Below are 18,850 nucleotides of genomic sequence, written 5' to 3' on the forward strand. Positions count from 1 at the left end.
TGAGAGCAGAGGATATCCCACTGCCCTCCCTGTCGATAAACATGGAATAGTAGACCGAGGCCTCATTTCCCAACCCAGAAATAGCCAAAATCTTTTTCAGCAGGTCTGTACCCTGGGGGAGGGTCTGTGGCGAGCCAAATGTGCCTATGAGAAGATGCCTCAATTGTAAATATCTCCAAAATTGATTGTTGGCCAGCTGATATTGTTTGTCAGTTTTTCAAAAGATTTTAATGCATCGTCTTCATAGAGGTCCCCCAGGGTGAGGATGCCTTTGTCTATCCATTCCTTCCACATAAAGGGGGATCTGCATATACACAATTTTGGGTTGGCCCATAAGCCTGCTGACAGGCTTAAATGTGGGTTGATATGAAAGATGCGAGACACCTTCTTCCATACGGCCTGTATGTGAGAGATAATAGGGTGAGTTCGGGCAGTTGGTGGTAATTTAGCTGTAATATACGACAGTGGGGGCAGCCGTGTGTATACCGACTGCTCCATTATGTACCATGGAGGCGCTCTCTCAGGGGGCAGGGCCCACTGTGTCATATGTCTGAAACTGTAAGCATAATGATATAGTAATAATTTGGGGAGACCCAGGCCACCTCTGTCCACAGGCTGTTGTAGTTTACCAATACGCATCCTGGGTCTTTTACCGTTCCACAGGAATGTGTTGCATATTCTATCAAATTGTTTAAAATACTTGCTAGGTATTGCTATCGGCAGTGACTGGAGGAGGTAGTTTACTCTGGCAATGCAGTTCATCTTAAGAACATTAACCTTGCCCCATAGTGACAAGAAAAGGGGAGCCCATCTCTCCACATCCGCTGAGATTTTGCCTAGTAGTGGGTCAAAGTTGACACTAACAATGTCGTTTACTTGCTTGGGGAAAAGAATCCCTAGATACCGAATACCCTTTTCAGGCCACTGAAAGGAGCCATCTTTAAATAGTGATTTGGGGCAGTAGGACGTTAGGGGAAGAGCCTCCGACTTCGACCAATTAACCTTATACCCTGAAAATCTTGAGAACGTATCTATTGTCTTGAGTAGTGCGGGTACAGCATTGCCTGGGTCTGTAACAAAAAGCAAAATGTCATCTGCATAAAGCATACGTTTTTGGGCCGTGCCCCCCACTGTAACTCCAGGGAAACTTGGGTCCTTACGTATAGCTGCTGCCAGGGGCTCAAGCGCTAAACAGAAGAGCAAAGGAGAAAGGGGTGACCCTTGGCGTGTCCCGTGGCCTAGTTTGAAATATGAGGAGATTATCCCATTTGTTTGCACCGCTGCCTCCGGTTGGTTATACAACAACTTCACCCATTTTATAAAGGTCTGACCGAAACCAAACGCCTCCAGGGTTGAAAATAAGTACTCCCATTCTACGCTGTCAAACGCCTTTTCCGCGTCCAGTGAGATGGCGGCCGTTGGTTCATTATCGCTACTGACTGCCCACATTACATTGATAAGGCGTCTGACGTTATCAGACGAATTTCTTTTGCGAATAAACCCAACTTGGTCAGGATGCACCAGGGAGGATATTACTCCATCCAAACGGTTTGCCAGTATTTTGGAAAGCACTTTTACATCCTGGGAAATCAGGGAAATTGGACGATAATTCTTGCACTCGGAGGGTTCCTTATCTTTTTTCAATATTAAAGATATCAAGGCCTGTGATAGGGTGGGGGGTAAATAGCCTCTATCCAAAGCTTCAATATACATACTCTGCAGTAGAGGTGTCAACTCTGTTGAGAAGCATTTAAAGAACTCAGCTGTAAGACCATCAGGCCCCGGCGCTTTACCGGACGGCAATTTCCTAATAACCTCTGCTATTTCATCTTCTGTTATTGGGGCGTCTAAATACTCACGTTGAGCCGCGTCTAATGTAGGTAGATCCAGCCCGCTAAAAAATAAAGGAATTTCCTGCTGTGTCGCCTTGGAAGAGGAAGTGTAAAGACCCATGTAGTATTCTTTGAAAGTATTGTTAATATCACTAGCCTTAGTCACGACGGCTCCCCCCTGTACCTGAATAGCCGAAATAGTGGATGATGACTCCTTGTGTTTAATATACCTGGCCAGCAACTTCCCGGCTTTGTCCCCCGATTCAAAGTAATTCTGCCTGGCCCTAAACAATCCAAACTCGACCTTCTGTGAAAGGATACAATTATACTCATACTTTAATTGAGTTACAAGCCTTAAGTTATTTGGTGATATTTTTTGTTTGAGCTGACCCTCCGCAACCAGCAGCATTTTTTCTAAATCGCCCATTTTTTTGGCGTTCTGCTTTTTCTTATATGATGCATATTGAATTACGTGACCCCTCACAAAAGCCTTCAGAGCTTCCCAAGCAACCCCTGCTGATGGCGCAGAAGGACTCAGCGCATTATGTGGTTCGCCACTGGGGCGTCCGGCGTGTTCCTTTAAGGAGTTTTCAATTTGCCATTGTACTGATCTTTCATGTTTCAATGAATTAAACAAATCTACTTCCTAGTAGTTTATAATACATTTGTTGTGTAATGGATTTGTTGTCAACATGTTAAAGGAGTTGCCATTGCAATTTGCACTCCTATTACTACCAGTTTCTATTTGAAGCCTATTTAACCTACAGTTCAAGACCTAAATTACTTTGGAATACATTTAAATGTAGTGCATTTTTGTATATTTTTTTGCTCTTTTAATAAGAACCATTGACAGTGCAGCCATAGCAACTTTGTCAGCGAGGCAGACATGAGTTAAACATCACTATCAGTATGAATGTTTCCTCACTACTTGAAGTTGAGGACTTCACACACATTTCCTAAAATGTTAGCAAACTGATTTGATTGCACAGCTAATTATACTAAACCCACCAGATTAATGTATTTTCCCAGAGTCATGTTTGCAGTTGATTTAATGCGGTATGTGCGAGCCTACATGACATGATTGGGAGTATAACATGATGACGACTATTCTCTACACACAAATAAATAAAACGAAAACCTTTTACTGTTTTTAAAATGTTTCCAAAAGTAGGCACTAGGTGGTTAAAACTGAAATGTCTTCGCAACCCCTGGAAATCAGGAGTTAGTGGTTTTAAAGAACCAAAACTGTGTCTACCACTAGACCTGAATGTCTTTTTACTTTGATCTAATAATACATTGGTTACCAAAGTCAGGTCCCGGGATCCCTTGGGCTCCTTGATGGGGTTCTAGCAGAGAAATTTGAAATAGTTTAATTTGACTTATGTCACTCACTAGAGAACAGTTTCATCATATATATCACCCTCTCCTAGACTGTTCTGTACTAAATCATATCCAACACAAAAGTCTTATAGGGGTCCCTGAGACAAAGGTCTATGGCTTAATCAATTTTAGGGTCCTTGACATTAAAACAAACGTTTGGATACCCCCAATCTAACCTACCGTATTTTGCCCACAACGTTCACCTTTTCTCTGTTAACCACACCCATACTGTATCTCCATCTCTCTCCCTCCACAGGCAGAAGAGAGGATGAAGGCAGAGGTGTTTCCTGATGACAGTGACCTGGAGGTTCGCCTGAACAGCTGGAACCTGGGGGTGGGTGCATGAGCACGTCTGGAGGGCTGGGTTACATACGCACTTGTCAGCACGCTGTATAGTACTACCACTAAGCACGCTGTATAGTACTACCACTAAGCTCCCGTCAACTGCAACAATGAATCTGAAAAAGCAGCAATAGTAGATATCTTGAAATATGGAGTGAAGAAGCCCTTACCCACGTTGTGAACCCCAGTCACCTCTTTCTGCTCTTGTGGGAGGGTAGAGAACGGAGCATTGTGTAAACTGAGCATTTTAAGATGTGTGTGTTGACCCCCCTATCTTTGTCTGGAGTGGCCACCCCAGTGCCCAGGGGGCCTTCATAAGCACTTCACCCTTTATTCCTTTATTTATTCCAAATCTCCTTCACCTGCATCTCTCTCTTTGTCCTGTGTTCCCTCTCTCTTTGTCCTGTGTTCCCTCTCTCTGTCCTGTGTTCCCTCTCTCTTTGTCCTGTGTTCCATCTCTCTTTGTCCTGTGTTCCCTCTCTCTTTGTCCTGTGTTCCCTCTCTCTTTGTCCTGTGTTCCATCTCTCTTTGTCCTGTGTTCCCTCTCTCTTTGTCATGTGTTCCCTCTCTCTGTCCTGTGTTCCCTCTCTCTTTGTCCTGTGTTCCCTCTCTGTCCTGTGTTCCCTCTCTCTTTGTCCTGTGTTCCCATCGTATTTCTGTTTTTCTACTGAGCTTCTTCTTGTCTGTGTCTCTTTCTCCTCTCTCTATGCCTTTGCTTCTTTCAGCCTACTTTACACCGTTATCCTTTACTTTCTTTCATGCCATCTCTCCTTTTCTCCCCGTCTTTGTCTCTCCCTCTGTATTAATCCCTCCCCTCTCTTCTTCCCTTTACCTCTCTCTTTCTCCTGTATTAATCTCCCTCCCTCTCGCTCTCCCTATCATCTGTCTCTCTACCTCTCTCTGTCCCATGCTGGGGTAATCTGAGGTATCTCTCAGTAGACGTGAAGCGTTGTTCTGTGTTGAGGCGCTGATAAGAGGCAGCACTTGGCAACGCTCCCCCAGCCTCCATCTCTCAGATCAACAAATGTTCCTATACACACACACACACACACAGGCACACACGCTCACTCAAACTCACAGGTATACAGGTACTACTCACTGAAACACAAGCACACTTGCATGATAGGACTCTCACTCACTCACTCACTCACTCACTCACTCACTCACTCACTCACTCACTCACTCACTCACTCACTCACTCACTCACTCACTCACTCACTCACAATTTGAAACTGCTCCAAAGTGGCCAGTTCTTCTTAAAGAAGGGTTGTAGAGTCAAACATTACTTTTTCTACTACATCATTACTAGTGCTTTGGGTGTTATGCAGCATTCTGTATTGGTTTATTCAAGCCTTTATGTGTAATGTAATGGCTACAGTGGTCATTATGTGTAATGTGATGGCTACAGAAGTGTTTGTGTAATGTGATGGCTACAGTAGTGTTTATGTGTAATGTGATGGCTACAGTAGTGTTTATGTGTAATGTGATGGCTACAGTAGTGTTTATGTGTAATGTGATGGTTATAGTAGTGTTTATGTGTAATGTGATGGCTACAGTAGTGTTTATGTGTAATGTGATGGCTACAGTAGTGTTTGTGTGTAATGTGATGTCTACAGTAGTGTTTGTGTAATGTGATGGTTATAGTAGTGTTTATGTGTAATGTGATGGTTATAGTAGTGTTTATGTGTAATGTGATGGCTGCAGTAGTGTGTATGTGTAATGTGATGGCTACAGTAGTGTTTATGTGTAATGTGATGTCTACAGTAGTGTTTGTGTAATGTGATGGTTATAGTAGTGTTTATGTGTAATGTGATGGTTATAGTAGTGTTTATGTGTAATGTGATGGCTGCAGTAGTGTGTATGTGTAATGTGATGGTTATAGTAGTGTTTATGTGTAATGTGATGGCTACAGTAGTGTTTATGTGTAATGTGATGGTTATAGTAGTGTTTATGTGTAATGTGATGGTTATAGTAGTGTTTATGTATAATGTGATGGCTGCAGTAGTGTTTATGTGTAATGTGATGGCTACAGTAGTGTTTATGTGTAATGTGATGGTTATAGTAGTGTTTATGTGTAATGTGATGGTTATAGTAGTGTTTATGTGTAATGTGATGGCTGCAGTAGTGTATATGTGTAATGTGATGGCTGCAGTAGTGTTTATGTGTAATGTGATGGCTGCAGTAGTGTTTATGTGTAATGTGATGGCTATAGTAGTGTTTATGTGTAATGTGATGGCTACAGTAGTGTTTGTGTGTAATGTGATGGCTACAGTAGTGTTTATGTGTAATGTGATGGCTACAGTAGTGTTTATGTGTAATGTGATGTCTACTGTAGTGTTTATGTGTCATGTGTCACTATCCCTAGGCCATGTCCCCTCCCTCTATAAACTCGCTGCGGTCACCCCTGTCCTCAAATAACCCACCCTCGACTCATCCAACCTCTCCAACTACCGCCCCATCACCAATCTCCCTTTCTTTTCTAAAACACTTAAGCACATTGCTGCCTCCCAACTCCACTCCCATCTCCAGTCCAACACCCTCTATGAACCTCTGCAGTCTGGCTTCCGTCCTGCTCACAGCACCGAAACTGCACTGGTTAAAGTCATCAACGACCTCCTCATCTCCGCCGATTCTGGTGCCCTCAACATCCTGATCCTACTCGATCTTAGTGCAGCCTTTGACACATGGAGTGTGTCACTCCATCCTTCTCCAAAGGCTGCACCAACTGGGTGTTGAGGGCACCGCACTTGCCTGGTTTTCCTCCTATCTCACTGACAGACATCAATTCATCTCCCTCTCCGGCCACACCTCTTCTCCCTCCTCAGTCACACAGGGGGTCCCCCAAGGCTCAGTCATCGGCCCCCTGCTCTTTATCTGCTACATTCTCCCCCTTGGTCACATCATTCGTAAATACAACCTCAACTTCCACTGTTACGCTGATGACACCCAAATATACATCAGTACACAATCCCCCCACAACCCTCCCCTCACTCACATTGAGTCCTGCATCTCCGAACTTCAAACCTGGATGACTCACAACCTTCTCAACCTAAACAGCGACACAACGGAACTTTTCATCATCGGCACAAAAACCACCCTCAGCAGACCCATCACACTTACCATCAATGATTCCACCATCACCCCTTCCCCCCTAGTCCGCAACCTCGGTGTCATCCTCGACCCCACCCTCTCATTTGACCCCCATGTCCGCTCCATTGTTAAAACATCATACTTTCACCTCAGCAACATTGCCAAAATTCAACACTGCCTCCCCCCCTGCTGCTGAATCTCTCATACACGCCTTCATCTCCTCCCGCCTGGACTATTGCAACTCCCTCACTGGCATCACCTCCCGCTCCCTCCATAAACGGCAGATGGTCCAAAACTCAGCCGCCCGCCTCCTTACAAACACCCGGTCCCGTGAGCACATCACTGCTGTCCTCCACTCTCTCCGCTGGATCCCGATCAAGGAACGCATCAACTTCAAAACACTACTCCTCACCTTCAAAGCCCTCCACAGCCTGGCCCCCCTACCTGACTGAGCTCCTTCCCTACCGCCCCCACCGTTCCCTCCGGTCCTCCTCCACTGCCTCCCTCACTGTCCCATCATCCAAACTTAAAAACCTTGGTGATCGGGCCTTCTCACTTCGCACTGCACCCCGACTCTGGAACTCCCTCCCCCAGTCCATCAGAGACTCCCCCACACTCTCCACCTTCAAATCCCGCCTCAAAACCCACCTGTTCTCCCTAGTCTTCAACCCCCCCACCCATAACCCCCCCCCCTCCAACCTGTTTGATGTTTGTTATTGTGGCTCTATGTTTCTGTGTATCTCATGCTCCTTTCCCCTATTTCCCCCATGGTCTTTGGTTCCCTTTTTTTTTCTTCTTTGTTTTACTTTGTTTCTCTGCCTATTGTCAGCGACTTCGGGTTCTTGAGAAGCGCTATATAAATAAAATGAATTATTATTATTAGTGGTGGGACTTGATTAAAAATTGTAATCGAATTAATTTGAGACTTTATAGTTAATTAATCGAAATTAATCACATTTTAATCGCATATCAATATTTGATGCGAAAAGCAAAATCTTTCAATTCAAATAAATGTTGGTATACGAGTGAATCAATGAATATACATTATACATAAATGTAAATAAATAAATGTAAATAAAATTGAACTCCAGTTTGAACAAGCTGACTCTAGAGCTATGTGGCAGGGGCTCAAAACGATGACAGACTACAAAGGCGCCTCCCTCAAACTGAACAGTGACATCTCCTTAGCAAATGACCTCAATACCTTCTATGCGAGGTTTGATGCTGGTAATAACAACACCAGCTCACAAGCCACGGCAATGGGGGGGGGGGGGGGTGGGTCGGCTGCTGATGGAGGCGCAGTGTTCAGGGTAACAGAGCATGAGGTGAGGCGGACCTTTAAAAAAGTGAATATCAGGAAGGCAGCAGGTCCGGACGGCATCCCCGGCCGCGTCCTAAAAGTCTGTGCCGACCAACTGGCCCCAGTATTCACTGACATATTTAACCTGTCCTTAGAACAGGCTGTCATCCCCACCTGCCTGAAGAAGTCCACTATTATCCCTGTACCCAAAAAATCCAAGCCTGCTTGCCTCAACGACTACCGCCCTGTAGCTCTCACCTCCATAGCCATGAAGTGCTTTGAGAAGCTAGTAAAGGGCTACATCTGCTCCTCCCTCCCCATCAACATGGACCCCCTGCAATTTGCATACCGCCCCAACAGGTCCACGGAGGACGCCATAGCCCATGTGCTGCACACAGCAGCATCACACCTGGACAAGAGGCAGGGGAACTATGTGAGAATGCTATTCATCGACTACAGCTCGGCATTCAATACCATAGTCCCCTCCATACTCATAGCCAAGCTCAGGGACCTGGGCTTGAACTATGACCTCTGCCAGTGGGTCTTGGACTTCCTGACTGGCAGACCCCAGGTGGTGAGAGCAGGCAACTGCACCTCCTCATCCATCACCCTCAACATAGGGGCCCCCCAGGGCTGTGTTCTGAGTCCCCTCCTCTACTCCCTGTACACACACGACTGTGTGGCTCAGCGGAGTAGCAATACAATCATCAAATTTGCTGACGACACAGTGGTGGTGGGCCTGATCTCTGCCAACGACGAGAGGGCCTACCTGGAAGAGGTCAAGGTCCTGGCGGGATGGTGCCAGGAAAACAGCCTCTCCCTGAACGTCAGCAAAACAAAGGAGATGATTGTGGACTTCAGGAGGTCGGGGGTCAAGGACTACAGCCCCCTCAGCATCGACGGGGCACCGGTTGAGAGAGTCAACAGCTTTAAGTACCTCGGAGCCTACATATCCGAGGACTTGACATGGACCACACACATTGACAGTGTTGTGAAGAAGGCACGACAACGCCTCTACTTCCTCAGGCGCCTAAGGAAGTTCCAAGTCAGTCAGAAGATCCTTAAGAACTTCTACTCATGTACAATAGAGAGCATCTTGACCGGCAACATCACCTCCTGGTTTGGGAATAGCACTGCACAAGACCGAAGCAGACTACAAAGAGTGACACGTTCAGCCGAACGCACAATTGGAGGGGGGCTCCCCACCCTCCAGAACATTTACAACAAGCGTTGCAAGGGCAAGGCTAAGAGAATCATTAAAGACTCCAGTCACCCGAACAACTGCCTCTTTGAACTGCTGCGGTCAGGCAAGCGATACCGGAGTCTCAAGGCGAGCACAGAAAGACTCAGAAGAAGCTTCTATCCCCAGGCCATCAGGCTGCAAAACGAACAATGAATGAACACTACACAACAACAACCACCAAACGCACATAGCACACACATCCACACGCACACACTCACTTTAAACAAACACACTGTAGCACCCACTCCACACACTTTATAGCACACACCCACTTTAAACAAACACACTGTAGCACCCACTCCCCACACTTTATATTTATTGATGAAGGATTGCACTACAACTCGTACACCTTACTGTAAATTGTACCTAAATTGTACCTCATCCCATTTCTGCTTTGCACTATATAGTACTGTACATTAGTACACTGCATATTGTATATTATATGGTAACTCAGAACATTGTACATATGTCTATACCGAACACTGTGACCTCATTTTCTTCTTCTAAATTACATGCTATACTATGTTATTTGATACTATCTTGTCTAGCACAGTCTCTGGAGCGTAACAGTAAGAAGCATTTTGTATGAAAGTATTCTGTACTTCTGTATGACAACTATTAAAGAAACTTGAAACTACATACGTTTAAGCAGCAACACCCTGTATTAGCTACTACACAGACCAACTGATCATTGCAATTTTTAAAAGTGCAGACATTTTAGGAATAATATATATAGCGCAAAGGACCTTTTGTAAACTCAAGCACTTTCGAGGTAAAAGTAAAACGCAGTACTTTCAAGTACATTCCAGAAGAGTTGACCATTGAACAAATAAAAACTCTTGATCTCAATTTCTCTTTTTCTTTTATGAAAAAAAAAAGGTTATTTGCGATTTATTATACTTTATACTTATAGCACATGAATGAGTCTGGTCTCCTTTGAAAGGTAACATCCGTACACAATAAAGAAAAATCATCTTTTAATTATTTCTGTAGTTAATCGAAATTAATGTGATAAAGTCCCAGCCCTAATTATTATTATTATTATTGTGATGGCTACAGTAGAGTTTATGTGTAATGTGATGGTTATAGTAGTGTTTATGTGTACTGTGATGGCTACAGTAGTGTTTGTGTAATGTGATGGCTACAGTAGTGTTTATGTGTAATGTGATGATGGTTATAGTAGTGTTTATGTGTAATGTGATGGCTGCAGTAGTGTTTATGTGTAATGTGATGGCTGCAGTAGTGTTTATGTGTAATGTGATGGTTATAGTAGTGTTTATGTGTAATGTGATGGCTACAGTAGTGTTTATGTGTAATGTGATGGCTACAGTAGTGTTTATGTGTGATGTGTAGTGTTTATGTGTAATGTGATGTGTACTGTAGTGTTTATGTGTAATGTGATGGCTGCAGTAGTGTTTATGTGTAATGTGATGGCTGCAGTAGTGTTTATGTGTAATGTGATGGTTATAGTAGTGTTTATGTGTAATGTGATGGCTGCAGTAGTGTATATGTGTAATGTGATGGCTGCAGTAGTGTATATGTGTAATGTGATGGCTACAGTAGTGTTTATGTGTAATGTGATGGCTGCAGTAGTGTTTATGTGTAATGTGATGGCTACAGTAGTGTTTGTGTGTAATGTGATGGCTGCAGTAGTGTTTATGTGTAATGTGATGGCTTCAGTAGTGTTTATGTGTAATGTGATGGCTGCAGTAGTGTATATGTGTAATGTGATGTGTACTGTAGTGTTTATGTGTAATGTGATGGTTATAGTAGTGTTTATGTGTAATGTGATGGCTGCAGTAGTGTTTATGTGTAATGTGATGGCTACAGTAGTGTTTATGTGTAATGTGATGGCTGCAGTAGTGTTTATGTGTAATGTGATGGCTGTAGTGTTTGTGTAATGTGATGGCTGCAGTAGTGTTTATGTGTAATGTGATGGCTGCAGTAGTGTTTATGTGTATTGTGATGGCTGCAGTAGTGTTTATGTGTAATGTGATGGCTGTAGTGTTTGTGTAATGTGATGGCTGCAGTGTTTGTGTAATGTGATGGTTATAGTAGTGTTTATGTGTAATGTGATGGTTATAGTAGTGTTTATGTGTAATGTGATGGTTATAGTAGTGTGTATGTGTAATGTGATGGTTATAGTAGTGTTTATGTGTAATGTGATGGCTACAGTAGTGTTTATGTGTAATGTGATGGCTACAGTAGTGTTTGTGTAATGTGATGGTTATAGTAGTGTTTATGTGTAATGTGATGGTTATAGTAGTGTGTATGTGTAATGTGATGGTTATAGTAGTGTTTATGTGTAATGTGATGGCTACAGTAGTGTTTGTGTGTAATGTGATGGCTACAGTAGTGTTTATGTGTAATGTGATGGTTATAGTAGTGTTTATGTGTAATGTGATGGCTACAGAAGTGTTTGTGTAATGTGATGGTTTTCAAGTTTCAAGTTTCTTTAATAGTTGTCATACAGAAGTACAGAATACTTTTATACAAAATGCTTCTTACTGTTACGCTCCAGAGACTGTGCAAGACAAGATAAGTATGAAATAAAAACATAGTATAGCATGTAAATTAGAAGTGAAAAAAATGAGGTCACAGTGTTCAGTATAGACATATGTACAATGTTCGATGCAGAATAGACGTAACTGAGTTACCATATAATATACAATACTGTGCAGTGTACTAATATACAATACTATATAGTGCAAGGCAGAAATGGGATGAGGTGCAATTTAGGTACAATTTACAGTAGGTGTACGAGTTGTAGTGCAAATCCTTTATCAATAAATATAAAGTGTGTTTGTGTGATCTAAAGTGTGGAGAGTGGGTGCTGCAGTGTGTTGTTTGTTTAAGTGAGTGTGTGCGTGTGGGTGTGTGTGCTGTGTGCATTTGATGGTTGTTGCATAGTGTTTATTGTTCGTTTAGCAGCCTGATGGCCTGGGGATAGAAGCTTCTTCTGAGTCTTTCTGTGCTCGCCTTAAGACTCCGGTATCGCTTGCCTGACCGCAGCAGTTCAAAGAGGCAGTTGTTCGGGTGGCTCGAGTCCTTAATAATTCTCTTAGCCTTCCCCTTGCACCGCTTGTTGTAAATGTTCTGGAGGGTGGGAAGCCCCCCTCCAATTGTGCGTTCGGCTGAACGTGTCACTCTTTGTAGTCTGCTACGGTCTTGTGCAGTGCTATTCCCAAACCAGGAGGTGATGTTGCCAGTCAGGATGCTCTCTATTGTACATGAGTAGAAGTTCCTAAGGATCTTCTGACTGACTTGGAACTTCCTTAGGCGCCTGAGGAAGTAGAGGCGTTGTCGTGCCTTCTTCACAACACTGTCAATGTGTGTGGTCCATGTCAAATCCTCGGATATGTGGGCTCCGAGGTACTTGAAACTGTTCACTCTCTCAACCGGTGCCCCGTCGATGCTGAGGGGGCTGTAGTCCTTGACCCCCGACCTCCTGAAGTCCACAATCATCTCTTGTTTTGCTGACGTTCAGGGAGAGGCAGTTCTCCTGACACCACTGTGACAGGTTCTCTACCTCTTCCAGGTAGGCCCTTTCGTCGTTGGCAGAGATCAGGCCCACCACTACTGTGTCATCAGCAAATTTGATGATGGTGTTGTTGTTCCGCTGTGCTACGCAGTCATGTGTGTACAGGGAGTAGAGGAGGGGGCTCAGAACACAGCCCTGGTGGGCCCCTATGTTGAGCGTGATGGATGAGGAGGTGCAGATGCCTGCTCTTACCACCTGGGGTCTGCCCGTCAGGAAGTCCAAGACTCACTGGCAGAGGTCATAGTTCAAGCCCAGGTCCCTGAGCTTGGCTATGAGTTTGGAGGGGACTATGGTATTGAATGCTGAGCTGTAGTCGATGAACAGCATTCTCACATAGTTCCCCTGCCTCTTGTCCAGGTGTGATGCTGCTGTGTGCAGCACATGGGCTATGGCGTCCTCCGTGGACCTGTTGGGGCGATATGCAAATTGCAGAGGGTCCAGGTTGATGGGGAGGGAGGAACAGATGTAGCCCTTCACTAGCTTCTCAAAGCATTATAGTAGTATAGTATAGTAGTGTTTACGTGTAATGTGATGGTTATAGTAGTGTTTACGTGTAATGTGATGGTTATAGTAGTGTTTATGTGTAATGTGATGGCTGCAGTAGTGTTTATGTGTAATGTGATGGTTATAGTAGTGTTTATGTGTAATGTGATGGTTATAGTAGTGTTTATGTGTAATGTGATGGTTATAGTAGTGTTTATGTGTAATGTGATGGTTATAGTAGTGTATATGTGTAATGTGATGGTTATAGTAGTGTATATGTGTAATGTGATGGCTGCAGTAGTGTTTATGTGTAATGTGATGGTTATAGTAGTGTTTATGTGTAATGTGATGGTTATAGTAGTGTATATGTGTAATGTGATGGTTATAGTAGTGTATATGTGTAATGTGATGGTTATAGTAGTGTTTATGTGTAATGTGATGGTTATAGTAGTGTTTATGTGTAATGTGATGGTTATAGTAGTGTATATGTGTAATGTGATGGCTACAGTAGTGTTTATGTGTAATGTGATGGTTATAGTAGTGTTTATGTGTAATGTGATGGTTATAGTAGTGTATATGTGTAATGTGATGGCTACAGTAGTGTTTATGTGTAATGTGATGTCTACAGTGTTCATATAGACATAGTCAGGGTGTTTGTTGTTCAGTCAGTCTGGTCCAGTGGGATAGTAGAATGTAGAATAACTCAGACCCGGATAAGCCCCTTTCATCTCCAAGGAAAAATGTGGTAGACTAGAAAAAAAACATAGCTGACTATACTAGCATCTGTCTTTTAGGTGTGTTTGCATGTGGGTATGTGTGTGCACACCTGCACGTGTGTGTGTGTGTGTGTGTCCGCCCGCATGAATGTGTGCGTGTTGTCTGATGACTTGCCTATCTACAGTTTAATCTTCGCAGCACAAAGAGGGCAGTGAATCATATTAGTTTTACCTGTCTGTAAGAAAACCCTCTGGACTAAATAAAACGCATTACACAGCAAATCTAAAAAGGAAAAAAGGGCCAAGGCACTCTTCTGGTGAAGAGTCTACTGTGGGGCTTTTTATCATCATCATCATCGTCCTCTATATCCATCTTCGTCCCTGCTACTTAGCCATCCATTTCTCTGTGTGTACAGAGTGAGATGTGTTGCTCAACAGCGTTAGGAACACATCCATCAGCCAGTGTTTGTTTGGCTAGAGTGCCCAGGGCCTTTTGATGTGGAGAGAGGCCTTCCTCTCCTCCGTCTGCTCTACAGCCACCATCCATCCATCCACGTCACAACCAATGACACAGGACGCCCTGCCAGCACTGAGGCCGGACACACATGCACTTATATACACTTGGCACCATGTATGTGGGCACACGGGGCAGAGTGAACACACTCGCACACGTGGAAATGAGCATGCGCGCGCACGTACGGAAACGTGGTACATATAGGCACAGGCACACGTGGCGCGCACACTTAAGACACACAAGGTCCAAGTTCCAAGTTTAGTCTGACTCTAGCCAGCATTGCGCCACATCATTTAGTCTAGGTTCCGTCCCCGTCTCTGTGGGCCCTACTCATCATTTAGTCTAGGTTCCGTCCCCGTCTCTGTGGGCCCTACTCAATCATTTAGTCTAGGTTCCGTCCCCGTCTCTGTGGGCCCTACTCAATCATTTAGTCTAGGTTCCGTCCCCGTCTCTGTGGGCCCTACTCAATCATTTAGTCTAGGTTCCGTCCCCGTCTCTGTGGGCCCTACTCAATCATTTAGTCTAGGTTCCGTCCCCGTCTCTGTGGGCCCTACTCAATCATTTAGTCTAGGTTCCGTCCCCGTCTCTGTGGGCCCTACTCAATCATTTAGTCTAGGTTCCGTCCCCGTCTCTGTGGGCCCTACTCAATCAGACATGATGACCAGCTGTCCACGGTTATAAAAAGGAGACCTCTTTCTTCTCTCAGTGCTGGGGAGTATTTTAGAACCATATTGATGGATTGATTGCTAAGTAAACGGGGATCGCGGAGCCAATGCCGAATTTAAATATTCAATCGTTGCCTTTCACCATGCACGTTGGTGGTGGTGGTGCGGCACGGTGGTGCAGTGGTTAGCAGCACTGCTGCCTCACAGCGAGAAGGTCCTGGGTTTGAACCCCCCGGCGGGAGGCCTTTCTGTGTGGAGTTTGCATGTTCTTTCCCTGTGGTCGTGTGGGTTTCCTCCCCACACTGTAAAAGACATGCTGGCTAGGTACATACTCCTGCCATCGCCCCTGACCGAGGCTCTGGCGTCACAACAGAGGCCGGTCCCCAGGCGCTGCACTGTGGCGACACACCGCTCCTTAATAGTTAGGATGAGTTACATGCAGAGGATGCATTCCTCATATACTGTATGTATAATAATGTACTTACAAAAAAGGGTTTCCTTCCTTTCCTTCATTTGAAACTGCACAGGTTTGCATAAGTGTGGGTGTGTGTCTGAGTGTGTGTGTGTGTCAGCATGCTCGTTAGCTACATCAGGATGTCTCCTCTTGCTTACAGTATGTCAACTAACAATGTGTCCGTCTCATCATCAGTAAGACTTCTTTTCATCTACCTCCCAGCAGCAGTATGTTTGTACTGTATCTTTGTTTTCATTTACCCCCTCACCGAGCAGCAGCAGTATGTTTGTACTGTATCTTTGTTTTCATTTACCCACCCCCCCCCTCACCGAGCAGCAGCAGTATGTTTGTACTGTATCTTTGTTTTCATTTACCCACCCCCCTCACCGAGCAGCAGCAGTATGTTTGTACTGTATCTTTGTTTTCATTTACCCCCCCCCCCCCTCACCGAGCAGCAGCAGTGTGTTTGTACTGTATCTTTGTTTTCATTTACCCCCCCCCCCCCTCACCGAGCAGCAGCAGTATGTTTGTACTGTATCTTTGTTTTCATTTACCCCCCCCCCCCCCTCACCGAGCAGCAGCAGTATGTTTGTACTGTATCTTTGTTTTCATTTACCCACCCCCCCCTCACCGAGCAGCAGCAGTGTGTTTGTACTGTATCTTTGTTTTCATTTACCCCCCCCCCCCCTCACCGAGCAGCAGCAGTATGTTTGTACTGTATCTTTGTTTACATTTACCCCCCCCCCCCCTCACCGAGCAGCAGCAGTATGTTTGTACTGTATCTTTGTTTTCATTTACCCCCCCCCCCCTCACCGAGCAGCAGCAGTATGTTTGTACTGTATCTTTGTTTACATTTACCCCCCCCCCCCTCACCGAGCAGCAGCAGTATGTTTGTACTGTATCTTTGTTTTCATTTACCCCCCCCCCCCCTTACCGAGCAGCAGCAGTATGTTTGTACTACTGAGGGATATTTTTAGTCTCCTGGGGTCCTTTCAGGTCCTGCACCCCCCTCCCCTTTAAATCTTTTTTTGGAACCAAAATATCTCTCTCCTCCTCTCACTCTCTCTTCTCTCACTCTATCTCATCTCACTCTCTCCTTCTCTCACTATCTCCTCTCACTCTCTCATCTCATCTCATCTCACTCCTCTTACTCTATCTTCTCTCACTCTCCTCATCTCACTCCTCTTACTTTCTCTCCTCTCACTCTCTCCTCTCACGCTCTCCTACTCTCACTGTCTCCCATCCTCTCCTCTTCCTCCTCCTCATCTCCCTCTATTACCCCTCCTCTTCTATCTCCTCCTCCATGTAGAAGAGATTAGCAGCAGCACTGTTTACTGGACATTGTTTTCCGTCATCTCCAAAGTGAGATCATCTCCTTTTGAAAAGGCTGTGATCCTGACACCACCAGGAAGTGTATTGGCACATTTGTTCTGATTGGTTGAAATTGCCTTCATGTTTGCCACCTACTGCCACCTACTGCTTTGGCAGTGTACTACATCAGTGTGCTCGGCTGACAAAAACGAGAAAAAAAACGAAAGTGTGACTCGAGGCGCATGACGTCGCGGCGATACGCGGCGATACGTATAAGAAAACAATACGAAATGATACGAAAGGTGTAACCTCAGCCTAAGTTGGCAGCCTCCACATACAGCCCCAGTGTATATGAGAGAGAGAGAGAGAGGTTTGTGTGAATTTACAGCAAAGCAATGGGGCCACAACAACAGACAGGAACAGGGTGAAAATAACAGGTTGTCAACAAACAATTTGGTTTTCATTTGTGCGTGTGTGTTGTGTTTGTCTCTCACTTAACAAGCTCTATTGATGTAATGCTGCAAATTCAGTTTGTTCACATCCCACTCACTTTCAAGTGGTTTCAGTTCTTCTGTCTTCATCTCTACATTTGTCCCTGTGTGTCATCAAAGAGGAACTGATATGTCCGCCAATAAACGGGGGGGGGGGGGGCTTACAGATCAGCGGTTTGGTAGTGTTGACAAAAAGGGTAATCTTGGGATGGGAGAAAGAAAAAGGCAGTAAGTGGGAAACGGGACTAGCCGCACACTCTCCCTCTTCCTCTCTCTCTCCCTCTGTCTCTCTCCCTCTGTCTATATCCCTCTCTCTCTCCATCTGTCTCTCCCTCTGTCTCTCTCTCTCTGTAAACAGACAGAGTTGAGGGAAGAGACTAGTCACAGCGCCAGGCCTTTGATGTTCCCCTTGCATTGTTTATGACAAATCGAGGGTGGAGGTTAGAGGTGGGGGTGGGTGGGTTTGTTGGTTTAGCTTGGTGGTGATGGTGAGGGTTTTGTTCAGGAAAGGACAAGGAGAAACAAGAGAAAGAATACATTTATGTTTTTCTTTTATTTCTCTTTTATTTTTCAGATTGAAAACCCCAGGTATTTGAGGGAGAATCCCATTCCTCTGTCTCCGGTAAGTTTCTTCAAGGGTCCCTAGAGATTCAGGACAGGTGTCGACGAGAGCGTTGCCGTCTGAACTCCTATACTCCTCCCACTCAACCATCTCTCTCTCTTTCTTTCTCTGTGTGTCTCTGTAGATTTTCACGTCAAGCTTGAGGAACAATAGCACTGATGACCAAGGCCCACTACTTATACAGAGCAATGGGGTAGGTACTAGAGTGTAGGCTGATTAGCATTTACATGTGCTACCAAAGACCTGGTCATAGATGGATGTGGAGTCCAATGAAAGCTTCAAAGATCATTTCCATTGCCATATTGTAAAAATGTTAGCCGTGTCCTATTATATGCGTCATAAGAGGTTATCATGATGGACGAGGGATGTCACCAATACTGGTATAGGATATGGGGCTGATACCAGACTAAAACAGGTTATCAGTTTCCGATACTCGTATAGGATATGGGGCTGATACCAGGCTAAAACAGGTTATCAGTTTCAGATACTTGTATAGGATATGGGGCTGATACCAGGCTAAAACAGATTATCAGTTTCAGATACTCATATAGGATATGGGGCTGATACCAGGCTAAAACAGGGTGTCAGTTTCAGATACTCATATAGGATATGGGGCTGATACCAGGCTAAAACAGGTCAGTTTCAGATACTGTTATCAGTTTCAGATACTCATATAGGATATGGGGCTGATACCAGGCTAAAACAGGTCAGTTTCAGATACTGTTATCAGTTTCAGATACTCATATAGGATATGGGGCTGATACTAGAGCTGTGAATCTTCACTGGCCTCACGATTCGATTCTACGATGCATCATTCGCGATGCAGCTCAATAATATATTACATCCTCAATTTTATAATCTATATT

At 44.6% G+C, this 18,850-nt stretch overlaps 1 protein-coding gene across 1 annotated transcript in view; it reads left to right on the forward strand.

Moving 5' to 3' along the window:
• Window positions 1-18,850, forward strand: part of cep112 (centrosomal protein 112) — a 395,959-nt gene that overhangs the window by 60,889 nt on the left and 316,220 nt on the right. Inside the window, exons 8-10 of the mRNA XM_084329136.1 lie at window positions 3,469-3,546; window positions 17,937-17,984; window positions 18,109-18,177. Coding sequence (XP_084185262.1) covers window positions 3,469-3,546; window positions 17,937-17,984; window positions 18,109-18,177 — 195 coding nt within the window. The remainder of the gene's footprint in view (window positions 1-3,468; window positions 3,547-17,936; window positions 17,985-18,108; window positions 18,178-18,850) is intronic.

This window comes from Notolepis coatsorum (genome assembly GCF_963971535.1).
Source record: "Notolepis coatsorum genome assembly, chromosome: 14".
In the NCBI taxonomy this organism is placed as follows: domain Eukaryota; kingdom Metazoa; phylum Chordata; class Actinopteri; order Aulopiformes; family Paralepididae; genus Notolepis; species Notolepis coatsorum.